General features: G+C 33.3%; 5 protein-coding genes and 2 long non-coding RNA genes across 18 annotated transcripts in view; 2 read left to right on the plus strand and 5 right to left on the minus strand.

Annotated features, from left to right (window-relative positions):
- The window catches only part of LOC138135799 (Kv channel-interacting protein 4), a 200,175-nt gene that overhangs the window by 73,082 nt on the left and 100,200 nt on the right, over positions 1 to 26,893 (minus strand). The window lies entirely within an intron of this gene.
- LOC138134905 (uncharacterized) lies at positions 1,879 to 3,592 on the plus strand. Its single transcript, XR_011160838.1, has 3 exons — positions 1,879 to 1,996; positions 2,052 to 3,423; positions 3,485 to 3,592. It is a non-coding gene; the product is annotated as an uncharacterized lncRNA (long non-coding RNA).
- On the plus strand, positions 3,740 to 4,654 carry LOC138134906 (uncharacterized). Its single transcript, XR_011160840.1, has 2 exons — positions 3,740 to 4,182; positions 4,237 to 4,654. It is a non-coding gene; the product is annotated as an uncharacterized lncRNA (long non-coding RNA).
- Positions 9,371 to 11,463, minus strand: LOC138134904 (uncharacterized). 2 transcript variants are annotated; one of them, XR_011160837.1, is made up of 3 exons: positions 11,133 to 11,463; positions 10,157 to 11,081; positions 9,371 to 10,103 (listed from the first exon to the last, which is right to left on the minus strand). XR_011160837.1 is itself a non-coding variant. In XM_069053491.1 (2 exons), exons 1-2 carry the CDS (start codon positions 10,205 to 10,207, stop codon positions 9,435 to 9,437), a joined length of 720 nt encoding a protein of 239 aa, XP_068909592.1. In that variant the 5' UTR covers positions 10,208 to 10,309; the 3' UTR covers positions 9,371 to 9,434. The 2 variants fall into 2 exon arrangements, 1 of the variants encoding a protein (XP_068909592.1); XM_069053491.1 differs by lacking the exon at positions 11,133 to 11,463 and having other exon boundaries at positions 10,157 to 10,309.
- LOC138134926 (uncharacterized) lies at positions 12,044 to 16,994 on the minus strand. Of its 2 annotated transcripts, XM_069053523.1 has the most exons (5): positions 16,838 to 16,994; positions 15,037 to 16,786; positions 13,933 to 14,985; positions 12,829 to 13,878; positions 12,044 to 12,777 (listed from the first exon to the last, which is right to left on the minus strand). In XM_069053523.1, exons 1-2 carry the CDS (start codon positions 16,877 to 16,879, stop codon positions 16,121 to 16,123), a joined length of 708 nt encoding a protein of 235 aa, XP_068909624.1. In that variant the 5' UTR covers positions 16,880 to 16,994; the 3' UTR covers positions 12,044 to 12,777; positions 12,829 to 13,878; positions 13,933 to 14,985; positions 15,037 to 16,120. The 2 variants fall into 2 exon arrangements, with proteins under 2 accessions (XP_068909624.1, XP_068909623.1); XM_069053522.1 differs by lacking the exons at positions 13,933 to 14,985; positions 15,037 to 16,786; positions 16,838 to 16,994 and having other exon boundaries at positions 12,829 to 12,979.
- Positions 19,052 to 25,046, minus strand: LOC138136098 (uncharacterized). 5 transcript variants are annotated; one of them, XR_011161162.1, is made up of 5 exons: positions 24,390 to 25,046; positions 22,560 to 24,309; positions 21,690 to 22,502; positions 19,856 to 21,638; positions 19,052 to 19,805 (listed from the first exon to the last, which is right to left on the minus strand). XR_011161162.1 is itself a non-coding variant. In XM_069055190.1 (2 exons), exons 1-2 carry the CDS (start codon positions 19,895 to 19,897, stop codon positions 19,143 to 19,145), a joined length of 705 nt encoding a protein of 234 aa, XP_068911291.1. In that variant the 5' UTR covers positions 19,898 to 20,013; the 3' UTR covers positions 19,052 to 19,142. The 5 variants fall into 5 exon arrangements, 1 of the variants encoding a protein (XP_068911291.1); XR_011161163.1 differs by having other exon boundaries at positions 21,690 to 22,235; positions 22,336 to 24,309; XR_011161161.1 differs by having other exon boundaries at positions 21,690 to 24,309.
- LOC138136105 (uncharacterized) lies at positions 25,194 to 26,135 on the minus strand. Its single transcript, XM_069055200.1, has 2 exons — positions 25,980 to 26,135; positions 25,194 to 25,928 (listed from the first exon to the last, which is right to left on the minus strand). The coding sequence occupies exons 1-2, from the start codon at positions 26,016 to 26,018 to the stop codon at positions 25,266 to 25,268; spliced, it is 702 nt and encodes a 233-aa protein (XP_068911301.1). The 5' UTR covers positions 26,019 to 26,135; the 3' UTR covers positions 25,194 to 25,265.

The following is a 26,893-nucleotide window of genomic DNA, read 5'->3' on the forward strand; positions in this document are numbered from 1 at the left end:
AATAAGGGGCGGACTCTAATCATTTATGATACAACTTCTACTTTCCCACAGATCACTGTAATCATCGTCTGATTCACTACAAATAGATGATTCTTTATCTGAATCTCCTGTATTTACCATAAACTCCATTTCATCCTGAAGATGGTCCATCATAATATGTTCTTTTACCAAATACTCATCAACAAATTTATCTACATGTTCACAAACTGACGACCACGTTTCACTAGTAACGGAATCAAATTTTTGTCGTGCCAAGTCCTCTACATCTGCAATTTTAAAAGTTGTGTTTCTTGCAGCAACCCAGTTCTTCACAATAGCCCATATTTTTTCAATCGGATTGAATTACGGATGGTAGGGTGGCAATCGCAATACGTTATGTCCATGTTCATGCAGCAGTGTATCTAATTTGTACCTCGGACTTCTAGTTTTATGTTTTATGTTGTTTTATTATGCCGCATAATTCTGGTTTAGTGTGAGTTGTGTCATGGGTTAGATTTCGTTCCACCAGCCAATCAATCATCACCTGTTTTCTTGTATTAGAATTAGTATCTTTTTCAATTTTCACGTTGTGGTAGGAAGCAATTGGTGCGATTCTGTTTTAAAATTTATCAACATTGCTATATAATAAGGTTGTAGTGCATTGGGTACAACTTCTGCTTTTGAACTTGCATGGACCATAATTAAACGTTTTCCTTTGGAAAGTGGCTTTTTCAATCCCAATACACTATCATCTGTCCAACGTTTTGATTGTGAATGGGAGCTATGGATGTAGGATTCATCAGTATAGACAATTGGTCTTTCCTCATGAACATAACGTTGCAACTGCTTTAAATATTGAATCCGTTTGACACGTATGTCATAGGACTCTAGTAAAATTTTCCTTTTGTCTGCCATTGTTTTCCAACTGCAAATAAATATTTTTATTTGTTACTGCATACAAGCCAACATTGCGAAAGATTACCGAAATCCCATCTTCTTAAGTACTCGTGTAAATGTTGTTAGACCTCCACCAAATGACAACCCAGAGTCTTGGATCTTTTTGAGAATCCCTACACAAAAAAACATAACTTTGTAGTGATCGTTTTTTAAAGTAGAACTACAAACCTTTCAACGTTGGCTGCTTTTTTTCACTTATATAAAAGTTATGTCGAAAAACAAGGAACTGCACCTGATGCAACGTCTGCGGCCTCCTTGGCGATCCGTCGATACGAAATTTTTGTTGGAAATTATTTCTCGCCCATGACTGTGTATCACTTTGCCCTTGATACCAAGTTTTTTTGGATGAAGATGTTGCCATTGTAAGCAATCTGAGACAGTTTTTAAGCTAACAACAAACGATATAAAAATTGACCATAACCTCACAAAACATAATATTTAACTCACAATTTTTAGAAAAATTCACAAGAATGTGTCTTGAAAAAGACAGTTTTACACTATTGTCAGAAATCGATGAAATACTTGAAGGAAGACTAAACGCTGCGAAAATGTTGAGAAAAACATGCGAGACACTGTTTCTGACAACAAATTAAAATCGTACCAAAACACGTTCTTGGCGCAGACCACGTGATAGTGTCACGGGGTGTTCTTCTGAAATAATTCCACCTCTAGTTATCTATCTTTTTATTGCATAATTTAAATCTAAGATAGAAATCATCGTCAAATTGTTGCAGCTTTGTTTGATTTATCGTTAACTTGTATCTAATAATATTTCTTTTCGATGACCAAAACTACTCCCATTCCACTTTAGCTATTTCTACTCGTTATTGTTGCTTGTCGAGATTCCTGAACTTAAAAATGTTGTTTATTATCATCTAAAAATGTAAACAACATGATAAACACCTGCAAAAAGTTCAGAACTTGATATTATCATTAAATACTTGAAAAACAAGAGGCACACTAGTATATATAGCAAATGATGTTTCCACAACTTAGATCACCAGTCAAAATGAACTCAAACTGTTTTATCGTTCTCTTAATTGTGTTGATTTCAGTTGACGTAAGATTAGGATTATTAACCAAAGACTTTAAAGACCCTTGTTTACATATTTTAGATCAGCAGTGCTAGGGATATTGCACCACGTGATTTACTCGACGATGCCAAGACACTGTTAAACCAGATAAATAATGACTCCGTAATTGCTCTAAATAATGCTTTAAAGTACTTTCAAGAGTGGGGACCCACAGCATTAAATGCTCAATCCATAATTGCAAAAAGAGATGGAGCTAATGAGATCACAAAAGTAAGTGATGAACAGGTAGCTTCTTTAGACGAAATCAAGAACGCTGCTGCAGTACTGGGTCTTAATATAACACGTTGTCTTGGTAAGACGGAAAGTTTGCTCAATCAACTCGGCGAAATAGAAATAGAAAACGTTGATTAGTGTGCTGATGCTCAGGAAAATAACACGTTGGACAATTTTAAGGCAGCTGGTCGTAAAGTGAGAAACATTTTTCGACGAGTCACTGATGTGACAACTCTTTTGGATTCTTGCGAAGCAACTGATCAAGTTTGTATTAATAAAGTGATTGATATTCTTCACAGAGACACAAAAAATGTCCCCGAGGAAATTAATCAAGAACTAGTCATGATGGGCAACACATATGATCAAGGAATGTCATTTATAACGGAGTGTAGTGTAACATATATTTATGACATCAAAGACAAAGGAGATGATATTTTAGATTTTATTAGAAAATGCGTTATACTCTAGGACAGTAACATGCATGGTAATTAATCTCTGTTTTTTATTGGTACTTTGTAAAGTGTTTTCTTAGCCAAATAATAAACTTTATTCGAAAGATTAGATCTACTGTTTCAAAGTATCGAGTGTTCATTTAAATTTATCCTCAAAGTAGGCATCGAAGAATCGATTGTGAACGCACTACGGATTACGGATCGCGGATCAGCTGTTTAAATCTAACCTCACTTTTTGCGTTGTTTGTGTTGTTAGTGTACAAACTGACGAGTGGTGCGTTCACAATCGACTCTTCAACGCCAACTTTGAGGAGAAATTTAAATGAACACTAATAGATGGTTCATCCTAACTACTCAAACTAAACTTATCGAGCTATTGATATGTAATTACATATATTAAAACATAAAAATAATGTATTTAAGGAAATATCCTAATAGCATTATTGTTAGGCCAAACATTTTTAGATTAACTCGAATTTGTTGTAAATGTTGCGTGTAGAGATTTTTGCACTCAAAAATTTTGTTTATTATCATCCGAAAATGCAATCAACATGATAAACACCTGATTAGTTGCAAAAAAAATCAGAACTTGATATTATCATAAAATACTTGGAAAACAAGGGGCAAGACAGTATATATAGCAACCGATGTTTAAATAACTTAGATCACCAGTCAAAATGAACTCAAACAGTTATATCGTTCTCCTAATTGTCTTCATTTCAATTCAGGTAAGATTAGGTTCATTAACCAAAACCAATAATTTTGAAGGCCGTTGTTTACATATCTTAGATCAGCAGTGCTAGGGATATTGCACCACGTGATTTGCTCGACGACGCCAAGGCACTTTTAAGCCAAATAAATAACGACTCCGTAATTGCTTTCAATAGTGCTTTAGAGGACTTTCGACACTATGGACCTCTAGGATTAGATTCCAAATCCACAACTGCAAAAAGAGATGGAGCCACTGATATCACAAAACTAAGTGATGAACAGCTGACTTCTTTAGACCAAATCAAGAACGCTGCTGCGGAACTGGGTCTTAAGGGTGCTGTGAACTACTAGGCAAAATCGAGGAAAATGGTGCAAACGCGGATCGTGTTTCAGCCCACATTTTTAACTTTGAAAAAGCGGTCGATGTGTCTACATATTGGTAATATCTGTATCAGTGACGCTACGTTGACAGATTTTTTTAAATATTTGTATATTTGAAAAAAACCGTATTAATGCTAAAAACGGGAATCGTCATAACTCCCTCGAAAATAAGATTTTTATATTGAAATTACACTCAATATGTAGCTGTTAATGTTATCTACTCAGCTACAATCGTAGATTTTTGTTTAAGGTGATATTTTGTAAGCAAAGATAGAATTTATAGATAACGAATTTTAAAATAAAATAAGAAATAGGCAACACAACTTACAATAAGAGGGAAGATTTATGAGGGTCTCAGCAGGTAATAAGTGAAACGACTCTTCCAAATGTTTGCGGTAAGTAAGGCGCGTAAACAAGGAGGTACATAATATCCATGTCGTTATTACTAGAATTTGGTCGGCTACTAACAGCACGCAGTAGGAGGTATTGGTCAATATGATAAAATAATTTCACAAGGGTTTTCCGCATCACCTCAGAGGTACTCTAATTGATGGGTTGGCTCTTATGAAGGCCTCAGCAATAGCCCTATCTCCATTAAATTAGTGCGACTTATCAACTTTCTTTAATTATAAAAAATGTATTATTATTTTAACAAAAATCTGTTTTTCAAAAACTGATAAAAATTTTAATAAATTTATTTGTTCCTTATCTAAATGACTAGAAATTAGAATTGAATTAAATTTAGAAGATTAAACCATGGAAAATTATAACTCTTTTTTTAGTATTTTTCTAATCGGCTGTGTTCTTTTATGTCTAGGATCTACTAATTCCGGAAGTAAAGCCCCAAAATAAAATTCTTCCAAGTGATTTTCCATATTTTCACACCAGAATCTATCGTCTTTTTTAATTATGCAGTATTTTAAATCCGAATTGAATTTCTCTTTCGTTGGAGTGTAAACAACGAAGTAACAAATATTGCGATTGGTGACGTGCAATTGACCTTGTACTTGATAATAATACGGGTGAGATGTTTTTAATTTTATATACTTTTCGTCATCTATTGTTAAATAATCAATAATCTTATTTTTTATACCTTCAATTATTATTTCACGTGCGGAATTTTTCTTTCACTTTTTCTTCATTTTGCATTCCATGTAACAGTGGTTTAGGTACAGAATTTCGAGTGGATGATTTTTCTGAATATAAAATTTCATTTACCGTATTTGCAGTGTCAGTATTTAAACGCATTTTACAAATTTTCCCGAATTTACTAACCATAAGTCGAAATGATTGTTCTCTATACCATTCAGGATTTGAATTTTGCCCTCGAGTTTTTTGTTCTATATCAGAAATGTTGACGCTAGAAACCTCATTCAAAAATTTAATCTTGGCATTTTCATATTTATCCGTAGACATGTCTGGAAATTCTGGTAATTGGTACGATTCTGTTTTAAAATTTACCAATATTGCTATATAACAATGTTGCAGTTGCTATGATATGAAGCTGTTGATTGGTTGGATCTGTGCAAAATCAATATTGTTCAATAACAATCTTGCTAAATTTTGAAACAGAATCGCACTAAATGCCTCACAGTTTTGACTATAATCTGAATCGGTGCTGCAAGCACGATTTTTAACTTTTCGACCCGTTATCTTTCTGTTTTGACGTAATTTATTTACTTTCTCACTATATTCCATTGTATATTTTCCTATATTACCATTATTTAATTCCTGAGATATCGTAGAAATAAATTGACCTTTTGTGTGATAACTAATTGTTGCAGCATAGCATCTACCTTCATAAGATCCTTTTAAAGAAAAATTTATTCTTTTACCCCCAACAAATTTATTTAGAATTGAATTATAAGATTCCGCTGGTTTCCAGGATTGTTGACCGTCTATTTGCATTTCTACCTGACAGAAAATACCCAGAAACTAAACTCTCATTTTGGAACAGATCGGTCGTGAAAGCCTCGTTTCCTCGACGAATTACAAAGTTATTATTCTGATAATGATGGTATGAGACACAAATAAATTCAATGCAGTCAAAAGTAGAATAGCGCCCAAAAATAGTACCTATATTAAAAAACGAGTTTCATAAGGAAGTGTTTATTTCATGAGTCGAAGTTTATAAAACGAGTCGCAAAACGCGAGTTTTATAAAGGACGAATGGAATAAACGCCTCATGAAACGGGTTTTTTAATACTATTTTTTCTATTTTGCACCTTTCGAGCCGTTTTTAAATCAAAAGTAAGAATTTTAATATTCTGGAAAATTTTATGATGGTTGGCAAAAAACAATTGAAACCTTTGTCGGCTTTGGGATATTAGCGCGTATTTGCTGATGCTGCCAGAATCCTCTAGACTTTAGTAAATTGTACTACCCCTATTATAGAACCGCTTTCAGGTGTTACGATTCTGTTTTTGGTATTGTAACAGATCTGTCACCGACGCAAATAGAAAAACATTTATTATAACATTCTTCCTCGAAGAATCAGTACATAATTTCAACAACAGTTTATAACAAAATACGTTTCCTGAAACTTTGTTCGAATGGATGTTTTGGAACTAGAATTTAAAAACGTGCAATTTATCAGCGTACGGAGTATACTACAGCGTGATCACTGATCAACAATGACTGAGTCTGTTGGCAATGAAACAATTGAAAAGTACCGGGTTTTTTGTCTCGTAGTTGGCACTGACAGGATTTTTTAACTTGAGACGACATTAAGAACATTTTTGGTTATGTCAGTTATATTTTTGCTATTACAAAAATGAACCTTTCTTGGTAAATATCAAATTTGCCAACTTTTATTGTTACCAACAGATTCAGTCATTCTTGATCACATCGTATCTTCGTCCTACAGTCCAGCTGCTTCTGTTCAACGATCACCGGCACCGCTTCGTAAGGGGCAAGGGAACGGTAACTAGGTATAATGTCATAAATTTGTCGGAAAGCACTTACACTGACTAAATATGAATAAATAATTCGTGGAAACTTCGGTGATGGTTACTGGAACTGTAAATTCTAAGTAGCGATGCGATTGATGGACATTTTCAATGCGAGAACAATGAATTTGTATTCGATTAAATTCTAAACTGTATACAGTTTAACTTCGACAATTCGGACACACTTTGGTTCTCTATTAATTTCTTTTAATCGATTCGTAAAAAAACGTAACATAAGTATGGCAACATCGTGACTTCAAAATTTTCAGAATTCCTAACCAAACTTTTCTTCAGATATACAGATTGTCATGGCCAAGCATCGTTTTTTTTAAGTTGAAATACATTATACCTATTGCTTCATTGAAATTTTTTGTGTGCCTAGTATTATAAATTCATAGTGGAAATTAAATAAAAAATAAAAATTTCATACCGAAGGAAGTAATTTTGAATATGAAAATTAAATATTGTGAGCTGAAAAACAACCAGTTTTCACTCAAAAGAAACGATTCATACTATTGACTATTGAGTGATGATATACGAAATTTTATGTGGCAACTGTGTGCGTGTGGTATAGTTGACATTGGTATGACATTTCATATGCCTGCATTTGCTTTTTTTTTATACTATTGCTTGTCTCGCTAACATCAAAATTAACAACAAAAAGGATGAATTAAACTTTAGGAAATTTGATGTACTCGATTTTTTTCCAATTGACTGTAAGTTGTACAGGAACAATTATATATCAAGATGAAGAATTTTATTTAAAAATGTTATCAAAATTGAAGGAGTTTTATATGGATCATTTACTAGTACAAATATTACTTATTAACGTGCAGATAAATAAACTAAGGAATTATAGGTACAATCATGTTCAATACAACAATTTGAACAATATTTTTGCCAGAAAACTTGTGCACTGTGCAAAAATATACTTTTCTTGAATTCAACAAAAGAGGTTTATAATCCTCTTCTCCGGCAGGTAGGTATTCAGATTAGCATAAACTGCATCCTATTCTAATTTTACTGCCATTACAGTCCTACGTAGAGCAAAATTCAGGCGTTGAACAGTAAGGCTTGGAGATTACCCTTGTAAAAATACGAAGTGCCGCTGTATTTATTACGTGCATTTTGTGACAATAACTCCCGCTGAGAAGGGTCCCGGCAAACCCATTCTTGACAGACGTCATGGTAGATCCAGCGTTTGCAGAGTATGTAACCCACATTGCACGAAACCAGAATTTTATTTTACTTCACAGCACCCTTAATATAACTCGTTGTCTTGATGGAACGGAAAGTTCGCTCAATCAACTCGGCGAAATAGAAATAAACAATATTGATGAGTGTGTTGATGCTCAAAAAGATAACACGTTGTACAATTTTAATGCAGCTGAGCGTAAAGTGAGAAACATTTTTCGAAGAGTCGCTATTGTGACAGATATGTTGGATTCTTGCAAAGCAACCGATCAAGTTTGTATTAACGCTGTGATTACTATTCTTGATTCGGACACAGTTAAAGTCCCTCACGAGATTGATCAAGAACTAGCCACGATGAATAGCACATATAATCAGGGAACGTCATTTATGACGGACTGTATTTCAACGTATGTTTATGACATCACAGACAAAGGAGATAATATTCTTAATTCAATTAGAGACTGCGTTATTACTCTACGAAAGTTGCATTAATGGTAGTTAATCCTAACCATCGCTATTTTTGATTGGCACATTGTAAACGGTTTTCTTACCCAAATGGATAATTCATTAATTTCTTAATTACTCAAACTAAACTTATCGAGCTATTGTGACTATTAAAAAGTGTTATGTAATTATATTGAAACATAAAAATCAGCTGTTAGCCCAAATATTTTTTATTTTTAAAATACAACCTGTCCCACAACTGCCTCCTCATAGAATATGCTAGAATAGACTTATTCTAAACGCAAAATAGGAAAAAGTAGTTAGAACAAGAAAGACAAATATCTCTTTGTTCAAGTGTTGTTTCTATTTTGGTCATTTATATAAATAATTATAAGTATATTTATCATTATTTTGTTGCTTTGAGTATATGGCCCGCATTTTATCCTTATCGCTAACGTAAATCATAAGATTATTTACAATCACTTTAGCCTAATAATTACGTCAAATAATTCTTATATGTATTGTTATTATTTTTATTATGACAATGACAGATTAAGCAGAAGGTAAGCCCTCTTATGCTTATAGTAGAATACAATATACAAATGCAAAAATTTGATATTGAGGTAATTGAAAGCTGGAGCTTTGGATTAATGGCTTGGACACATTTTTTACATACTCCAATTCTCTGTTGTACAGAGGAAGAATATAATTTCTGGGTTCAACTAATGGACTATTTTAAACATTTTTCACTTCAGAATGATTGCCATTTCTGATGTAATAAACAACCTAGTGTGGCAACATACATATCATTTATGTACATGAATATCTTTCATAACCCTTGAAGTAAAAATTCAGTTGTCGTAAGAATAATCGCAAGTAGTTTTATCTGATCTCGAAAAATACATTGTCAATAACTGAAGTGGTATTGTTTCAAATGATTTAGTAACAAATTAAGTAAAAAATAATGTTTTTTTCTAATCACTATAAAAATCAAGTATTAAATCAGCTAGACCAATTTTATTGAGTGAAAATTTCTGACTAATACATTTGCCACTATTTACTTAATTTATAAGATCATCAACACATGTAGTAATATCTTTCAATATTGTACTGCTGCTGGTGGTATATTGAGTGACCTTCAAATCCACACACTCTTCAACAGCCACCTTCAGTTTTTCTGAAATCTCATTAGCTCTCACCAGTTCAATTTGAATATTTTGCGGCAACTTTTCCTTTTCTAAATCAATTTCCTGCACAATAGCTGAAATACATGAATCACTGGTCGAGTCACATCTACCAAGTTGAAAATCGAGCGCATCTACTCTATTTATGTTAATGTCAATCAAGTATTTAGAATTTTCTACAACTTTAGAAGCCTCTTTAACTTCATCGAAAAGACACTCTTTCAGTTCATCGTAAACAAGTTGAAATAATTTGTCGAGATACTCTTCACGACCACTAAGACAATAAGAAATATTAACTTGCGCGCTTGCTGCCAAACTTTTGATCGTATTCAGCTCTGCTATCATGCCATCTTCCTGGTACTGAAGTGAAATCAATCCTTGCGTTTCAGTACGGTCAGCATAATATATGAAATTTGTGTTAAGAACCTCGAGTTCGTCTTCGGCGGCTAGAATTGCACCCAAGACCATTTGTCGGAGCTCTTCCAAGTCAGCGCGAGCATCATCAATTGCAGCAAGTCCATTGGCGTGAGGGTTGCTACTGTTAACCTGTGGGTGTGAAATAAGAAAAATAAAAAAGAAACATTTTAGATGTTAGTCACCTGGATGGCCAACAATATGGAAAAAATCGACACTAGAACTGTCTTAAGCATTATGCTGTCTTTACTGCCAATAAAAAAATAATTTGGTGTATTATATACGACTAGTTTACGTTTGTCATGACCGCTTAAGTATGATTAACGATTTAAGGTAATAAAATATCAGTAGTTGCGTGGTTTTTGATAATAAGTACAGACAATAAAGTGAAGAAATAACAGCAATAACAAACTAATATAATATGATAAAGATCTATTAGAATTTTGTAAAACTCTACCCAAGAATTTTGTCTGCACAACCTATTATGTCTTGAAGCATAGCATTTGCATCATTTATATACCCTGAAATATTATCATCTGAGCATTGTATTACTGACAATTTCAATCTAGTCAATAGACCCTCTGCTGAGCTGACTTCACTTTTAATGTTTTGGGGTAAACGAATTTTATCCAACTCAATTTCAGTAATTAGGGGTGAGATGCAAAAAAGATCTTCCCTGAATTGACCAAACTGGAATTCCAAGTTGCGAACTTTATTGATAACTACATCTATGAAGATCATGGCACTAGAAATAATTCCACCCCCTTCTCTGTTCATTCCAAAAAGACAATTTCTCAATAAATTGGTGTACTCTCTAGACAATCTGTCCAGAAGTTCTTGACGAACATCAACACACGAAGAAATGTCTTTATTAGCCGTGTTAGCAAAATCTTTGATTTGATTTATTTGTGTGACAATTATGGTTTGTTCCTGTTCAATTGTAATTCCACCTTCGTCAAATTCATTGTAAGTGATTGTTCGGAAATCAGTTTCAAGGATTTGCAGATCGTTGTGGGCCACTGTGACCTGACCCTGTACTTTGCCCTTAAGATCCTCGAGTTGTTTCTCAGCCTCGTCGACCAAATTGCGAGGAATTACAGTAGAATTAACCTAAGTAATAGAAATAAACAATACTCAACGAAATTAATGCAATGTACTTACTTTTAGGGATGTGAAAACTAACAGTATTACAAAAACTTGATTGTTCATTGTTAGATTTAATACTAATACAAATTGCGAAAGTCGATAGAGAAGCCTTAATTCAGAAGGTCAAATTTAGACTTAAAAATTTGATGATATCAAGAAATGAAAACATTTCCTCAACAAATCCAACGATAAAACTTCTAAGGACAGATATTAGTTTGTAGCGCAAGATTATGCGAATTATCCATTAGAGACTGATGTGATGATGACTTAAGCTCTTTAATCTTACTGCACTCAAAATCGAGAACATCTACTGTAATGTCGATCAAGTATTTTAAAACGTCTAAAACTTTAGAAATGTCTCTAAGTTATTTAGAGATCACTTGAGGTGATCAGGTAGTTTTCACAATCACAAAGGCAGTAAGAGATGCTACCTTGTACTCTCTTTGACAAACTGTTGATTGTATAAAGTTGTGTTATGCTCATTCTCAATTTAAAGTAATTCTACCTTGCCAGCATCGTGGCCAAATACGTAAAATCTGCATTGAAACAGTTCAATTCTTCTTCAGCGGATTGTATAGTACCCAAGAGATCTAACAGAGCTCTTCCAAGTCAGCATCAATTATTACCATCGTAGTAGGCGTTGAATGTGCCGCAAGCTTGATATCATGAGTGAGACTAGCATCGCCGATAGGTGGCGCTACTGGCGGTAGTGGAAATCTGTATACTAGTTTGTCCAACGTTGCGAAGCAGGCGGCACATCCAAAATTTGTGTGGATTTTCAATGCCAACTGCTATAGGACAATAATGTATAATGACCCTGTACTATCTCTTATTCAATTAATTGATTTAATCGGCCAACCAGGTTAACTGATCATTTTTTGGTCGGTTTGTAAATACTGTATGTACTAGTAATAAAAAAAACTCAATGAACAAAAACATAACGATTTTATTGTGGAATACGATACAAAAAATACTCATAATTTACTTTTGCAAAATTCTAGCCAATAATTCTGTCTGTACAGCTGATTATATCTTGAAGAATTGCATTTGCATCACTCGTGTATTCTGAAACATTCTGATCTGAGCATTGTGCCACTGACAATTTTAGTGTGGTCAATAGAGCCTGTGCGGCGTTGACTTCAGTCCTAATATTTTGGGGCAAACGAATTTTATCCAACTCAATCTCAGTAATCAGGGGTGAGATGCATAAAAGATCATCCCTGCATTGACGAAACTGGAATTCCAAGTTGTGAACTTTATTGACAGCGACGTCGACGATGTATTTGGCATCGGCCACAATTTGCGCCTCTTCTCTGTTCTTTCCAAAAATACAATTCCTCAACATCTCGTTGTACTCTCCAGGCAATCTGCTCAGGAGCTCTTCTCGAATGTCAGTACAAGATGAAATGTCTTTATTAGCCGCATGGGCTAACTCTTTAATTTGAGTTATTTGTCCATCAACTGTGCTTTGTTCTTGCTGAATTGCAATTGTACCTACTTGGAGAATATTGTTACTGTTTGATAAGAAATCAATTTCGATGGTTTGAAGGTCATTGTGGGCCACTATGATCTGGCCTTGTACTGTGCTCTTAAGCTCCTCTAGTTGTTTCTCAGCCTCGTCGACTAAATCGCGAGGAGCTTTTAGTACAGTAGAATTAACCTAAACAATAAAAATCAACAATACCCTTCGAAATTGGTATATCGTACTTACTTGTTTGGCTATGAAAGCCAATAGCAATAAAAAAACTTGTTTGTTCATTGTTAGATTTAGATACTAATTGGAAAAGTAGAGGCTGAGGCTTTTATAGAGAGTGGCCAAAGTTAGGCAATAAAGCAATAAAATCTTGAACAAGTACAACGATAAAACTTTAAGAACAGATATTAGCTTCTGATGCAAGATTATGCGAATTAAGAATTTATCCCTTAGATCAGGTTACTTAATCTCTTTAATAATAGGTTTCGTAGGTATTGACATGGTACTGTTCTTATCGACAATCCATAAAAAAAAATTTATTTTGTATTAAAAATATATGTACATACAAGTATATTATATATTTTTTACAAGTAAATCACTTCACGTGTTAGAAAGATTAAAATTTTACTCTAACATTTGGTCTACACAATCAGCGATAAGTGCGATAACGGAACCTGCTTCTGTGGTGTATTCTGAACTATTCTGATCGGAACAGTTTTCTATGGACAACTTCAGAATAGTCAAATGACCATCAGCAGCTTGCACTTCCGTCTTAATGTTTTGAGGCAATCTAATCTTGTCCAGTTGAATTTCATTAAGCAAAGGGGAAATACACAAAAGATTCCCTCCACATTGACGAAATTGATTTTCATGTTCGTGAACTTTGTTGATCGCAATATCAACAATATATTTAGCACTGTCCAAAATTCCAAGAGCTTCTTCATCAATCACGCGAACGCATTCGTTCATACGTTCAATGTAATCACCAGGCATTTGCTCGAGGAAATCTTCACGATCATAAAGACAAGAAGAAATATCTGTGTCAGTAGCATCGCCCAAGTTTTTAATAGTGGTCAGTTCGGAATTAATTGTTTCAGCTTCTTGCTGTATGGCTATCCTACCAGTTTCCAGAACGTGGCTAGAGTAGGTAAGGAAATCCGTCTCTAAAGACTTAATGTTACCATGAGCTACAAGTATTTGGCCTTGGACGATCTTTTGGAGCTCTTCTAGTTGTTTTTCAGCTTCGTCAATCAAATCTCGAGGTTCGAATCGTTTGGCATTGCAAACCTAATTAAGAAAAGAAAGGAGATCCTGGACACTTGTCTATTTTGATTTACTCACCATTAGAAGGGCGCACAACAGAAAAATAATTTGTTTAGCCATGACAGCTTTTCTTACTGATTGGAAAAAACAAAATCTGACTTTATATAGACCAAGGAAACAATGAAACGGATCTTGTGTAAGAATATTGATAAATAAAACTAACAACAGGAAGAATACAGATACTACTTCATAATAATAAATGAAATAACATTAAAAAAATTATGCGTTGATGCCGCGATCATTATCTAACCAAAATAGTAAACAATGCACTTGAAATATTCTAAAAAACGATGTTTTTAACAGGATGTTAACAAATATTATTGCAACAAATAACAAATGTGCCTAAAACAGATATACTTTCTAAGTGGAAGTTGCTTTATTTTACAGTTCTACAATAAATGCTAAGTTTTAACCTATAATTCTGTCGACACAAGCAGTTATATCCTGAAGAATCGCATTTCCCTCAACCGTATACTCAGCTATTCTATCCTCTGAACATGCTTGAGTAGACAGTTCCAAAGTGCTCAAAGTACTCTCAGCAGCTTGCACTTCAGCCTTAATGTTTTGGGGCAATCGAACCCTGTTCAGCTGAATCTCAGTAACCAAAGGAGAAATACATAGAAGATCGCCTTTGCACTGTTTCAGATGAAATTCAATTTCGTGAACTTTGTTCATTGAGATATCTATTACATATTTAGCATCATCCAAAATTCCAAAAGCTTCCTTTTCGACTACACCAATACATTCGCTCATCTGTTCAATGTAACGACCAGGCAAATCTTCTAGTTCTTCCTCGCGTACATTAGTACACGAAGAAATGTCTTGGCCAGCAGCATGGGCCAAGTCTTTAATAGTGTTCAATTGAGCAACGAGTGTTTCGGCTTCTTGTTGTACAGCTATGGCACCAGTGTTCAAAACATTGCTGTCGTAAGTTATAAAATCTGTTCTAGCAAACTGGAGCCTGTTGTGAGCGACGAAAATTTCACTTTGGATAATTCGTGACAGTTCTTCTAGCTCTTGATCAACCTCTTCAATCAAATCGCGTGGTTTGACCAATTTGGCATTGGAGACCTATTTTGAAAAACTAAAACTATGGAGGCTTGTTTGTGTGAATTTACTTACCGTCAAAAATACACACAATAGAAAAATTATCCCTCGGGCCATGTCTGTATTTCTTACTGACTAAAAAACAAAACCGATGGTTTTATAGTAGATATCAACGACTAATCCGATCAAACGACGAAACGGATATAATCCCAAGGATACTGATAAAAATTAAAAACAAACTGCTCTTGGTAGCAATGACGAAGTCCAGCCCGCATTCGATCAGTGAAGCAAAGCAATGTTTTTCGAGAAGGGAAATCGCGTTCCGTTTTTCCTTCACTACTTCATATCTTTACTCCGATGTGGATGTCGTGTAATAAGTGGGCGTATAGCACAATAATAGTATATTATGTAACGAGCTCTTAATGATCCATTAGACATGAGTATGAGAATTACGGCACGAGCCGTAGACGAGTGTCATAATGAATACGAGTTGTCTCAATACCAATTAAATGTTAGTTGCATACACCATTTTTTCTACGACCAGCTCTAATAATGAAAAAACAAACTATGGACTGTCACAATTGATATATTTTAGATCTGTCAGATGCTCATGACAATATTTGAAATTGGTCACATAAACTTGTATCTTAATGAAAAATTTGTATCGTAATGAATATCATTAAATTACAGAAAGAAAATGTCCAATAAATCAATTAAAGTATAGGAGTAGAAAAATGGTAGATAATATAAAAAATAGTCATTTCAAAGGAATTATCTTTACTTAACAGAAATATTCGTATGGATAAATAAATCGGGCATCGACGCCGTGCTGCCTTTTTATAATAAACAATAAGACAAAATATCCTATCATAGTAGCAAGACTTCTTCTGTCTAATATTTTATAAAACTGCAATTCTAAAAATATGTCAATAATTTTCAATTAAAATTATCGATCGTGAAAACTCTCGAAGACAATCTTAATGATAAAATATTTACATTATATCACTGTACAGAATACAAATAAAGAAATAATTTTTATCATCTAACTCTTCTTGAAAAAGGAATTTCTAATGTTAATGGAAAACAACAAATTTATTAAGACAATATAAAGCATATACATACAAACAAATTTATGACTCTTACATATCTAAGATAAGTTTCAACCATCTATAATTCTGTCGACGCAAGCAGCTATATCCTCAATAATCGTGCCTGCTTCTGATGCGTACTCTGCTACTCCGTCATCTGAACACCCTTGCGTAGACAACTTCAAAGTGGTCAAAGTACTGTCAGCAGCCTGGACCTCAGTTTTAATGTTCTGTGGCAAGCGTATCTTAGAGAGTGAGATCTCAGTAACCAACGGCGAAATACACAAGAGATCTCCTCTACACTGACGCAGCTGGAAGTCAAGATCGTGGACTTTGTTAATTGAAATATCCACAATGTATTTAGAGTCACTTAAGATTCTTTGAGCTTCTGTACTAACGGTACCAATGCACTCAGTCATGGTCTCGATGTAACTTCCCGGTAGTCTGTCAAGTACTTCCTCGCGAATATCAATACAAGAATCAACATCTACACCTTCAGAGTGAGCAAGATCCTTAATATTAGATAATTGTAAGTCGATTGCTTCAGTTTCTTGTTGAATTTCGATGGCACCATTTTTAACAATGCCGTCAGAATATGTCAGAAAATCAGTTTGCAAAGTTTCAAGGTCATCGTGAGCAACCATGATATCACCTTGAACAATGCTTTGCAGTTCATCTAGTTGTTCTTGAGCTTCATCAGCCAAATCACGCGGTCTTATGAATTTGGCGTGTGATACCTAAAGCAAAGGTGTCAAGTGCTAAAGAGTGAGGTGTTTTCAGGTACTTACCCCCAAAAGAGCACACAACAAGAAAACAACTAAGTTTGCCATTGTTATTTTGAGACTAACAACAGCGAGTAAGAGGTGAGTTTTTATATAGTCGACAACAATCAACTTTCCCAAGCTGATCTATCAGACAATGGCAAAAAATATATGTCAAAATACTGATAAAAAATATTCAAAATAATGATGTAACTAACAGAGACAAATTTGATTGGTATTCTTCATATCTGATGACGGAAATTTAAAAAACTTGGATAATAATCAGTTCGTCTTATTTACCCAGATGAATTAACTAAATTTCTAGATTTTTTTTTATTTCTATCTCTTAATCATCATTTTTGCTCTTTCGATAGAAGTGATATTACCTTACTCAGCTGGTCTTAGCAACAGTTCGTATATCGTACTTCATCAAACCTTACAAAGTTGTTGTCATGTACTCAGGAGAGTTGATATCAATTGAATGAGTTGAATTAATTCATATTTCCTTTAAATTTATCATTTCATCTTATAAAATATACAGTGAGCGGCAAAAGTATGGAATAAATTCCTTAAAAATTAAACTTTTTTTTTTTTCAAAAAAAACTTTGGACAAGTCAATTTTAGTTTATAAAAATACATGTTTTAGTACCAAAGAAAATTCCAAGCAGTCATTCGTTTTCGAGTTATGATGTCATCGATAGTTTTTTTAAAGCGAAACCCCCATTTTTTTTCTTGATTCTGATAGCTCTTTTAATTGTCTAAATGACAGTATACAAATATTGTTATCTTGCATAAGAAAATTTTTGAGAAAAAAAATAATGAAATTGGAAAAAATTAATTTTATAACGAACAAAAAAATCAAGTAGGTAAATCAAACAGTCAAATGTTACTGTCAATTTCATTCGTATGTGTTATTTGTTTTACAAAACGTTTTCTAAAATGACTCATTTAAATAAAACTAGATCAAACGAAAACAGGGGGAATTTATTCATAAACTTGCTTATTGTCAACAAGCTGGGGGATGGCAATTCGAACATTTAATTCCATAATTTTAAGTACTTACTAACACAGTTTTTGACTTATTTTTGTTCGTTATAAAATTTATTTTTTCCAACTTTATTTTTTTTTTTTCAAAATTTCCTTATGTAAGGTAACAAAATTTTTATACTGGTGTTTAGACAATTAAAAGGGAATCAAGAAAAAAAATAGGGGGTTTCTATTTAAAAAAAACTATCGATGACGTCATAACTCAAAAACAAATGACTGCTTGGAATTTTGTTTTGTATTAAAATATGTATTTTTATAAACTAAAATTGACCTGTCCAAAGATTTTTTTGAAAAAAATTTTGTTTAATTTTTAATGAATTTATTCCATACTTTTGCCGCTCACTGTATAATGTTTTTGGGCATCGACTAGATCCACTACTTGCAAATCAAAAAAATTACATAAGAATTGTTTTATGACTATCAGAGTATCAGAAGTAAACAAAACTGACCCAGGTAAGTCTGGACTGGCATAAATTATATAGTTTATCTGTTTACCTGTTTCGAATTAAATTTAAAATCCCCAAGCATACGTTCAGTACCAAGAGCAGTCATTTACGTGTCCATGTGTTGTAAAATTACAAGATAAATTATTTATATAATTCTTCCAATTTATTTTTAGTCAAGATTTAATTTCATTGACATTCTAAGTACTTTTCTTGCACTAAAGTAAATATAAATTATTTTCCTTGAGAATTCGATTGCAACAAAAAGTATCTTTAAAATATTTCACTTATTTATCTTTATTCTTTGTCACAATATATGATCTTTTTATATTCAACGATTGGGGAAACTCGTTCTCGCGACCTTTTCTAAAATCGTTTTAAAAACATTTTCGTTCCTTGGAGTCCTCGCTGTCGGGGAGACTCCGCCAGTGTCTAACAATTCAAATCTTAACAGGATCACATAGTTCGCATCTCAAATTCTTTTAATACTGTTCATGTTCATAAAATTATGTATTTATTCAGCTTAGTTATTTATAGATTAGTCAAATTGCAATCTCACGGTCGCAAGTCAATTGTCATTCACTCAAAACTTTAGTCAACCTCCACGAAAAATCATTTTTTAAATTCACACATTTGTTTATACCTTTTGTTGGGACCAATCACGATTTCTCGTTAAATATAATGTCACTAAAGTGTATTCCATCGTTTTTACTTCATTGTAAACCCTTCCAAAGGAAGAACTTAAATTAAATAACATAAAAACACAAATTTATTAAAGCAACATAATGTAAGTATATACAAACAAATTTATATAACTACACATTACATATCCAAGATAAGTTTCAGCCTATAATCCTGTCGATGCACGCAATTATGTCACCAAGAATCGAGTTTGCTTCTGATGTGTATTCTGCCACTTTGTCATCTGAACATCCTTGCGTAGACAACTTTAAACTGGTCAAAATACTCGTAGCAGCTTGGACTTCAGTTGTAATGTTCTGTGGCAAACGTATCTTAGAGAGTGAAATCTCAGTAACCAAAGGTGAAATACACAAGATATCTCCTCTACATTGCTGTAGCTGGAATTTAAGTTCGTTGACTTTGTTAAATGAAATATCCACAATGTATGTAGAGCTATCTAAGATTCTTTGAGCTTCATTATTAATGGTACCAATGCAGTCACCCATAGGCACGATGTAACTCTCGGGCAGTCTTTCAAGTACTTCTTCACGAATATCAATACAAGAAGACACATCTTTACCAGCAGAGTGAACCAGATCCTTAATCGTAGTCAATTGTGCGTCAACTTCTTCAGATTCTTGTTGAATTTCGATGGCACCATTTTTAAGAGTGTTGTCAGAATATGTCGTAAATGCAGTACGATAACTTTGAAAATCATAGTGAGCAACAATGATGTCACCTAGAACAATGCTTTGCAGTTCATCTAGTTGTTCTTGAGCTTCATCAGCCAAATCACGCGGTCTTATCAATTTGCTGTGTGATACCTAAAACAAACGTGTGAAGTGTTGATGAGTGAGGTGTTTTCAGTACTTACCCCCAAAAGAGCAAACAACAAGAAAACAACTAAATTTGCCATTGTTATTTTGTGACTAACAACAGCGAGTAATAGTTGAGTTTTTATATACTCGACAACAATTAATTTTCCTAAACTGATGTATCAAACAATGCCAAAATATTGATAAAAAATATTCAAACTAATGATGTAACTAACAGAGACAACGTTGATTGGTATTTTTGATATCTGATGATAAAATTTTAGAAAACTTGGATAATAATCAGTTCGTCTTATTTACCCAAACGTTAATGAATTTAACAAATTTCTAGAATTTGATTTCAATCTCCTAATCATGATTTTTGTTTTTTCCATATACTCGTAAGCGATCTTAGCTTGCTCAGTTAGTCTTAGTAAACAGCTCGTATATCATACTTCATCAAAGTATAAACATAACAAAGTTGTTGCCATGCCATCAGGAGAGTTGATATCAATTGAATGATTTGAATTAATTCGTATTTCGTTTAAATTTATCATTAAGTCTTACAAAGAATGTTTTTGGACATCGACTAAATCCACTACATGCAAATCAAAAAATTATATGTATATGTATATTTTTTATCATTATCAAAAGTACCTAAACAAAACTGACGCGGTATTTAATTTCACTGATATTCTTAGTTCTTTTCTTGCACTAAAGTAAAGGTAAATTATTTTCCTTAAGAATTCGATTACAACAAAAAGTATCTTTAAAAGATTTCACTTATAAAAAAAAATGTTGTAAATTCTTTATTCGAAGATAATGTCATCTTTTTACATTTAATTGGGGAAACACGTTATAGCTAAGGCGACCTTTTCTAAAATGGTTTTAAAAACATTTTCATTCATTATTCGTTCCTTGGAGCCCTCGCTGCTGGGGAAACTCCGCCAGTGTCCACTTCTCTCAATTAGCTGTGGTCGGGCGGAGAGCAAAAAATGAAACCACGCCACCCATTAATGAGGTTTATGAAGAACTCATAAAAAAATAATTTTTATCATCCTACTCTTCTATAAAACGGAATTTCCAAAATAATGTTAATAGAACAGCACAAGTTCATTAAAGTAATATAATGTATATACAAACAAATTTTAAACTAGACATTACATATCTAAGATAAGTTCAGGCGTCTATAATCCTGTCGACGCAAGCAGTTATGTCACTAAGAATCGAGTTTGCTTCTGATGTGTATTCTGCTATTTTGTCATCATAACACCCTCGCGTAGACAACCTCAAAGTGGTCAAAGAACTCTCAGCAGTTTGGACTTCAGTTTTAATGTTCTGTGGCAAACGTATCTTGGAGAGTGAGATCTCAGTAACCAAAGGTGAAATACACAAGATATCTCCTCTACATTGGCGCAGCTGGAATTCAAGTTCGTTGACTTTATTAATTGAAATATCCACAATGTATTTAGAGTTATCTACGATTCTGTGAACTTCATTATCAATGGTACCAATACAGGAACGCATAGCCTCGATGTAACTATTGGGCAGTCTTTCAAGTACTTCTTCACGAATATCAGTACAAGAAGACACATCTTTACCAGCAGAGTGAGCAAGATCCTTAATCGTTGTCAATTGTCGGTCAACTGCTTCAGATTCTTGTCCAATTTCGATGACACCATGTTTAAGAATGTTGTCAGAATATGTCATAAATGCAGTTTGCAAAGTTTCAAGGTCATCGTGAGCAACCATGATGTCACCTTGAACAATGCTTTGCAGTTCATCTAGTTGTTCTTGAGCTTCATCAGCCAAATCACGCGGTCTTATCAATTTGCTGTGTGATACCTAAAACAAACGTGTGAAGTGCTAAAGAGTGAGGTGTTTTCAGGTACTTACCCCCAAAAGAGCACACAACAAAAAAACAACTAATTTTGCCATTGTTATTTTGAGACTAACAACAGCGACTAAGAGGGAGTTTTTATATAATCGACAACAATCAATTTTCCCAAGCTGATCCATCAGACAATGGCAAAACATATATACATATATGTCAAAATACTGATAAAAAATATTCAAAATAATGATGTAACTAACAGAGTGAAATTTGATTGGTATTCTTCATATCTGATGACGGAATTTTAAAAAACTTGGATAATAATCACTTCGTCTTATTTACCCAGATGAATTAACTAAATTTCTAGATTTTTTTTGATTTCTATCTCTTAATCATTATTTTTGCTCTTTCGATAGAAATGATCTTACCTTACTCAGCTAGTCTTGGCAACAGTGCGTATATCATACTTCATCAAATCTTACAAAGTTGTTGTCATGCACTCAGGAGAGTTGATATCAATTGAATGAGTTTTATTAATTCGTATTTCCTTTAAATTTATCATTTCATCTTATAAAATATATAATGTTTTTGGGCATCGATTAGATCCACTATTGCAAATCAAAAAATTACATAATATTTTTTTATGACTATCAGAAATAAACAAAACTGAACCAAAACTGGCATAAATTATAGAGTTTATCTGTTTACCTGCTTTCGAATTAAATTTAAAATCCCCAAGTATACGTTCAGTACCAAGAGCAGTCATTTGCATGTCCACGTGTTGTAAAATTACAAGATACATTATTTATATAATTCTTCTAATTTATTTTTAGTCAAGATTTAGTTTCACAGACATTCTTAGTTCTTTCCTTGCACTAAAATATTTCACTTGTTTATCTTTATTTTTTTATCGCAATATATGATCTTTTTACATTTAACGATGGAGGAAACTCGTTCTCGCGACCTTTTCTAAAATCGTTTTAAAAACATTTTCGTTCCTTGGAGTCCTCGCTATCGGGGAGACTCCGCCAGTGTCTACCAATTCAAATCGCATCTTAAATTCTTTTAATACTGTTCATGTTCATAAAATTATGTATTTATTCAGCTTATGGCCGGTTGCACCGCATTTTCGTTAATCATGTATTAACTAAAACGAGATTAAAATTTAAAGGTGTATTAAAATTTGTTTCGTTGCACCGCATATTTTAAAGTCTGTTTAAGTAAACATGATTAATTAATTAATTTAAACAAAAATAATCGAATTGTAAGCAAGCCCTTGACAACGGAAGAAGAACTCCGTCAGAGGCGCTGCTATTTGACTGTTTCAAAGTTGACAATTTCAAGAAAAAGTGGAAAGAGTCAGAATAAATTGTAAACAATTTGTGAGAAATTCGAAAAGTAACGATTTCCATTTTGTAAAATGATGAAAAACGAGGCAAAAAAGAAGAGAAAACGCTGTCCGAATAATTTCCCGGAGGAAAAGACGCTTCTTTTGAGTATTGTACATAAGAACATAAGTACAAGAGTATCATAGCGAATCAAAAAACACACGTGGTTAGTTCGGAGGAAAAAAGTAAGTATTAGCCAAAAATTGCTAAGCATTTTAATATGTAGTCAAAACCCGGGAAGCCGCTATACAGATTTTTTTTAAAGTGTGTCCAACAAACAAGAAAAACGGCTGCCAAAAAAAAAGGAAACACACAAGACTGGTGGAGGATCCATAAAGAAAAATAAAGGGAATTCAAGTGGTGAATTGATTTTGAGCATCGTTAACAAAAAAACGATACAAGGACTTCCAAATGAGTTTGACTGTCATGCTACATTGGAACTAGCGGAATTAGAAGTAAATAAAATTAAAGTAAAATGTGCTTTTGTTAAACAATTGCGAAATATCTTACAACAACTTACGTATCAGCAGGAAATTCTATTTCCTCTTCAATTAAAATAAAAAAAATGTAAAACACTTGCTTTTGTGAGATTGAACCTCGAATAAAATCTAAATTTATCCAGTTCATGAAAACGGTCAGACCTTGTGAACTGAAACCGTCGAAAACCAAAATCGATGATCTCCAAGAAATCATCAAAATCTTCCATGTTGACATTAATGACATTACATAAACTCTATTTAAGGGTTAATTCGCCAATTTTGGCTTCTTTACTAAACAAAGATTAAAGGTTATTTAAAGTGCGGTGCAAACAAACTTGTCAAATTAAATAATACTTAACGTTAATCACTGGATTAAAAGTGCGGTGCAACCGGCCATTAGTTATTTATCGATTAGTCAAATTGCAATCGCAAGTTAATTGTCATTCACTCAAAGCTTTAGTCAACCTTCCCCAAAAGTCGTAGTGAAGTTTACGATGCGCATTTTTGATTAATCTAAATTTATTAATTATTTTTTTCAAAACTATCGATATTTGCAAAATGTCCGATTCACTATTGGAAGCGCTGTACTTTTTACTACAAATATACAGAAAATCATAATTATAGCTTCAATAGTTGAATTAACACAGCGTTAAATGTTACGAGAAACGTAGTTTTTCGGACTACACCTCAACTACGTATAAAGGCCGTTTTCAAAGTTCGGTCCTATTAAAAAAAGTTGTAGATGACCATTCCTTATGCCCCAAAATGTCCTCTACAAGATAGTATAGGTCTCATTTAGTTATGCCTTGGAATCACTAAAAGTCATAATTTCAGTCCGATTTTACTCCACTAAACGTGTGAAGTGCTAAAGAGTGAGGTGTTTTCAGGTACTTACCGCGAAAAGAGCACACAAGAAAACAACTAATTTTGCCATTGTTATTTTGTTGACTAACAGCAGCGAGTAAAAGATGCGTTTTTATATAGTCGACAGCCATCAATCTTCAAAAGCTGATTTTATCAGACAATAACAAAACACTTATTTAAAAATATTTAAAATAATAATGTAACAAACAGACAAATTTGATATCTGATATCTGATATCTGATGATGAAAATTTAAGAAACTTGGATAATAATCCGTTAGTCTTATATACTCAGATGTAAATTAATTAAATCAACTTCTAGAATTGTTTGATTTCTATCTCTTATTTTTCGATTTCGATGAAAGTGATCTTACCTTACTCAACTACTATTAATGGCAGTTCCTATATCATACTTCCAAAGTCCAAACATAAGAAAATTATTGTCATGTACTCAAGATAAATAATGTTTTTGGGCATCCACTAGATCCACTATTTGCAAATCAAAAAATTACATAACAATTTTTTATAATTATTAGAAGTAAACAAAACAGACCCAGGTGAGTCTGGACTGGCATCAATTATATAGTTTATCTGTTTACCTGCTTTCGAATTAAATTTAAAATCCCCAAGTAAGTTCAGTACCGACAGCAGTCATTTGCGTATCCACGTGTTGTAAAATTACAAGGTAAATTATTTATATAATTCCTCTAATTTAGTTTTACTCAAGATTTAATTTCGCAAAAATCATTGATTAATGAAAAATAGTGTATTCATGAGGTCGATTAATACACTATATTTTAGACAAAATAATTCATTAATATTGAAATTAACAAGCGGTCAACGGAAAAGCAATATAATGTATATACAAAGAAATGTATATAACTATACATTACATATCTAAGATAAGTTTCAGCCTATAATCCTGTCGACGCAAGCAGTTATGTCACCAAGAATCGAGTTTGCTTCTGATGTGTATTCTGCTACTCTGTCATCTGAACACCCTTGCGTAGACAACCTCAAAGTGGTCAAAGTACTCTCAGCAGCTTGGACTTCAGTTTTAATGTTCTGTGGCAAGCGTATCTTAGAAAGTGAAATCTCAGTAACCAAAGGTGAAATACACAAGATATCTCCTCTACATTGGCGCAGCTGGAATTCAAGTTCGTGGACTTTGTTAATTGAAACATCCACAATGTATTTAGAGCTTTCTAAGATTCTTTGAGCTTCATTATTAATGGTACCAATGCAGTCACCCATAGCCTCGATGTATCTCTCGGGCAGTCTTCCGAGTACTTCTTCACGAATATTAGTACAAGAAGACACATCTTTACCAGCAGAGTGAGCAAGATCCTTAATCGTAGTCAATTGTCCGTCAACTGCTTCAGCTTCTTGTTGAATTTCGATGGCACCATTTTTAAGAATGTTGTCAGAATATGTCATAAATGCAGTTTGCAAACTTTGAAGATCAGAGTGAGCAACCAAGATGTCACCTTGAACAATATTTTTCAGTTCATCTAGTTGTTCTTCAGCTTCATCAGCCAAATCACGTGGTGTTAGTAATTTGCCGTGGGATAACTAAAGCAAACGTGTGAAGTGCTAAAGAGTGAGGTGTTTTGAGGTACTTACCGCCAAAAGAGCACACAAGAAAACAACTAATTTTGCCATTGTTATTTTGTTGACTAACAGCAGCGAGTAAGCGAGTAAGCGAGTAAGGGAGTATTTATATAGTCGACAGCAATCAATCTTCAGAAGCTGATTTTATCAGACAATAACAAAAAACTTATGTCAAAATATTGATAAAAAATATATAAAATGATAATGTAACAAACAGACAAATTTGAGAGGTACTTTTCACATCTGATGCTGAAATTTTGAGAAACTTGGATAATAATCCGTTAGTCTTATTTACTCAGATGTAAATGAATTAAATCCACTTCTAGAATTCTTTGATTTCTATCTCTTAATTATCATGATGATTTCGATGAAAGTGATCTTACCTTACTCAACTACATATTATTAATAGCAGTTTCTATATCATACTTCCAAAGTCTAAGCATAAAAAAATTATTGTCATGTACTCAAGAGAAATAATGTTTTTGGGCATCGACTAGATCCACTACTTGCAAATCAAAAAATTACATCATAATTTTTTATAACTATCGGAAGTAAACAAAACTGACCCAGGTAAGTCTGGACTGGCATAAATTATATAGTTTATCTGTTTACCTGGTTTCGAATTAAATTTAAAATCCCCAAGTATACGTTCAGTACCGACAGCAGTCATTTGCGTGTCCATGTGTTGTAAAATTACAAGATAAATTATTTATATAATTCTTCTAATTTATTTTTAGTCAAGATTTAATTTCACTGACATTCTTAGTTCTTTTCTTGCACTAAAGTAAATATAAATTATTTTCCTTGAGAATTCGATTACAACAAAAAGTATATTTAAAATATTTCACTTATTTATCTTTATTCTTTATCGCAATATATGATCTTTAAAAACATTTGCGTTCCTTGGAGTCCTCGCTGTCGGGGAG

Source organism: Tenebrio molitor, chromosome 7, assembly GCF_963966145.1.
Source record: "Tenebrio molitor chromosome 7, icTenMoli1.1, whole genome shotgun sequence".
NCBI classification, from domain to species: domain Eukaryota; kingdom Metazoa; phylum Arthropoda; class Insecta; order Coleoptera; family Tenebrionidae; genus Tenebrio; species Tenebrio molitor.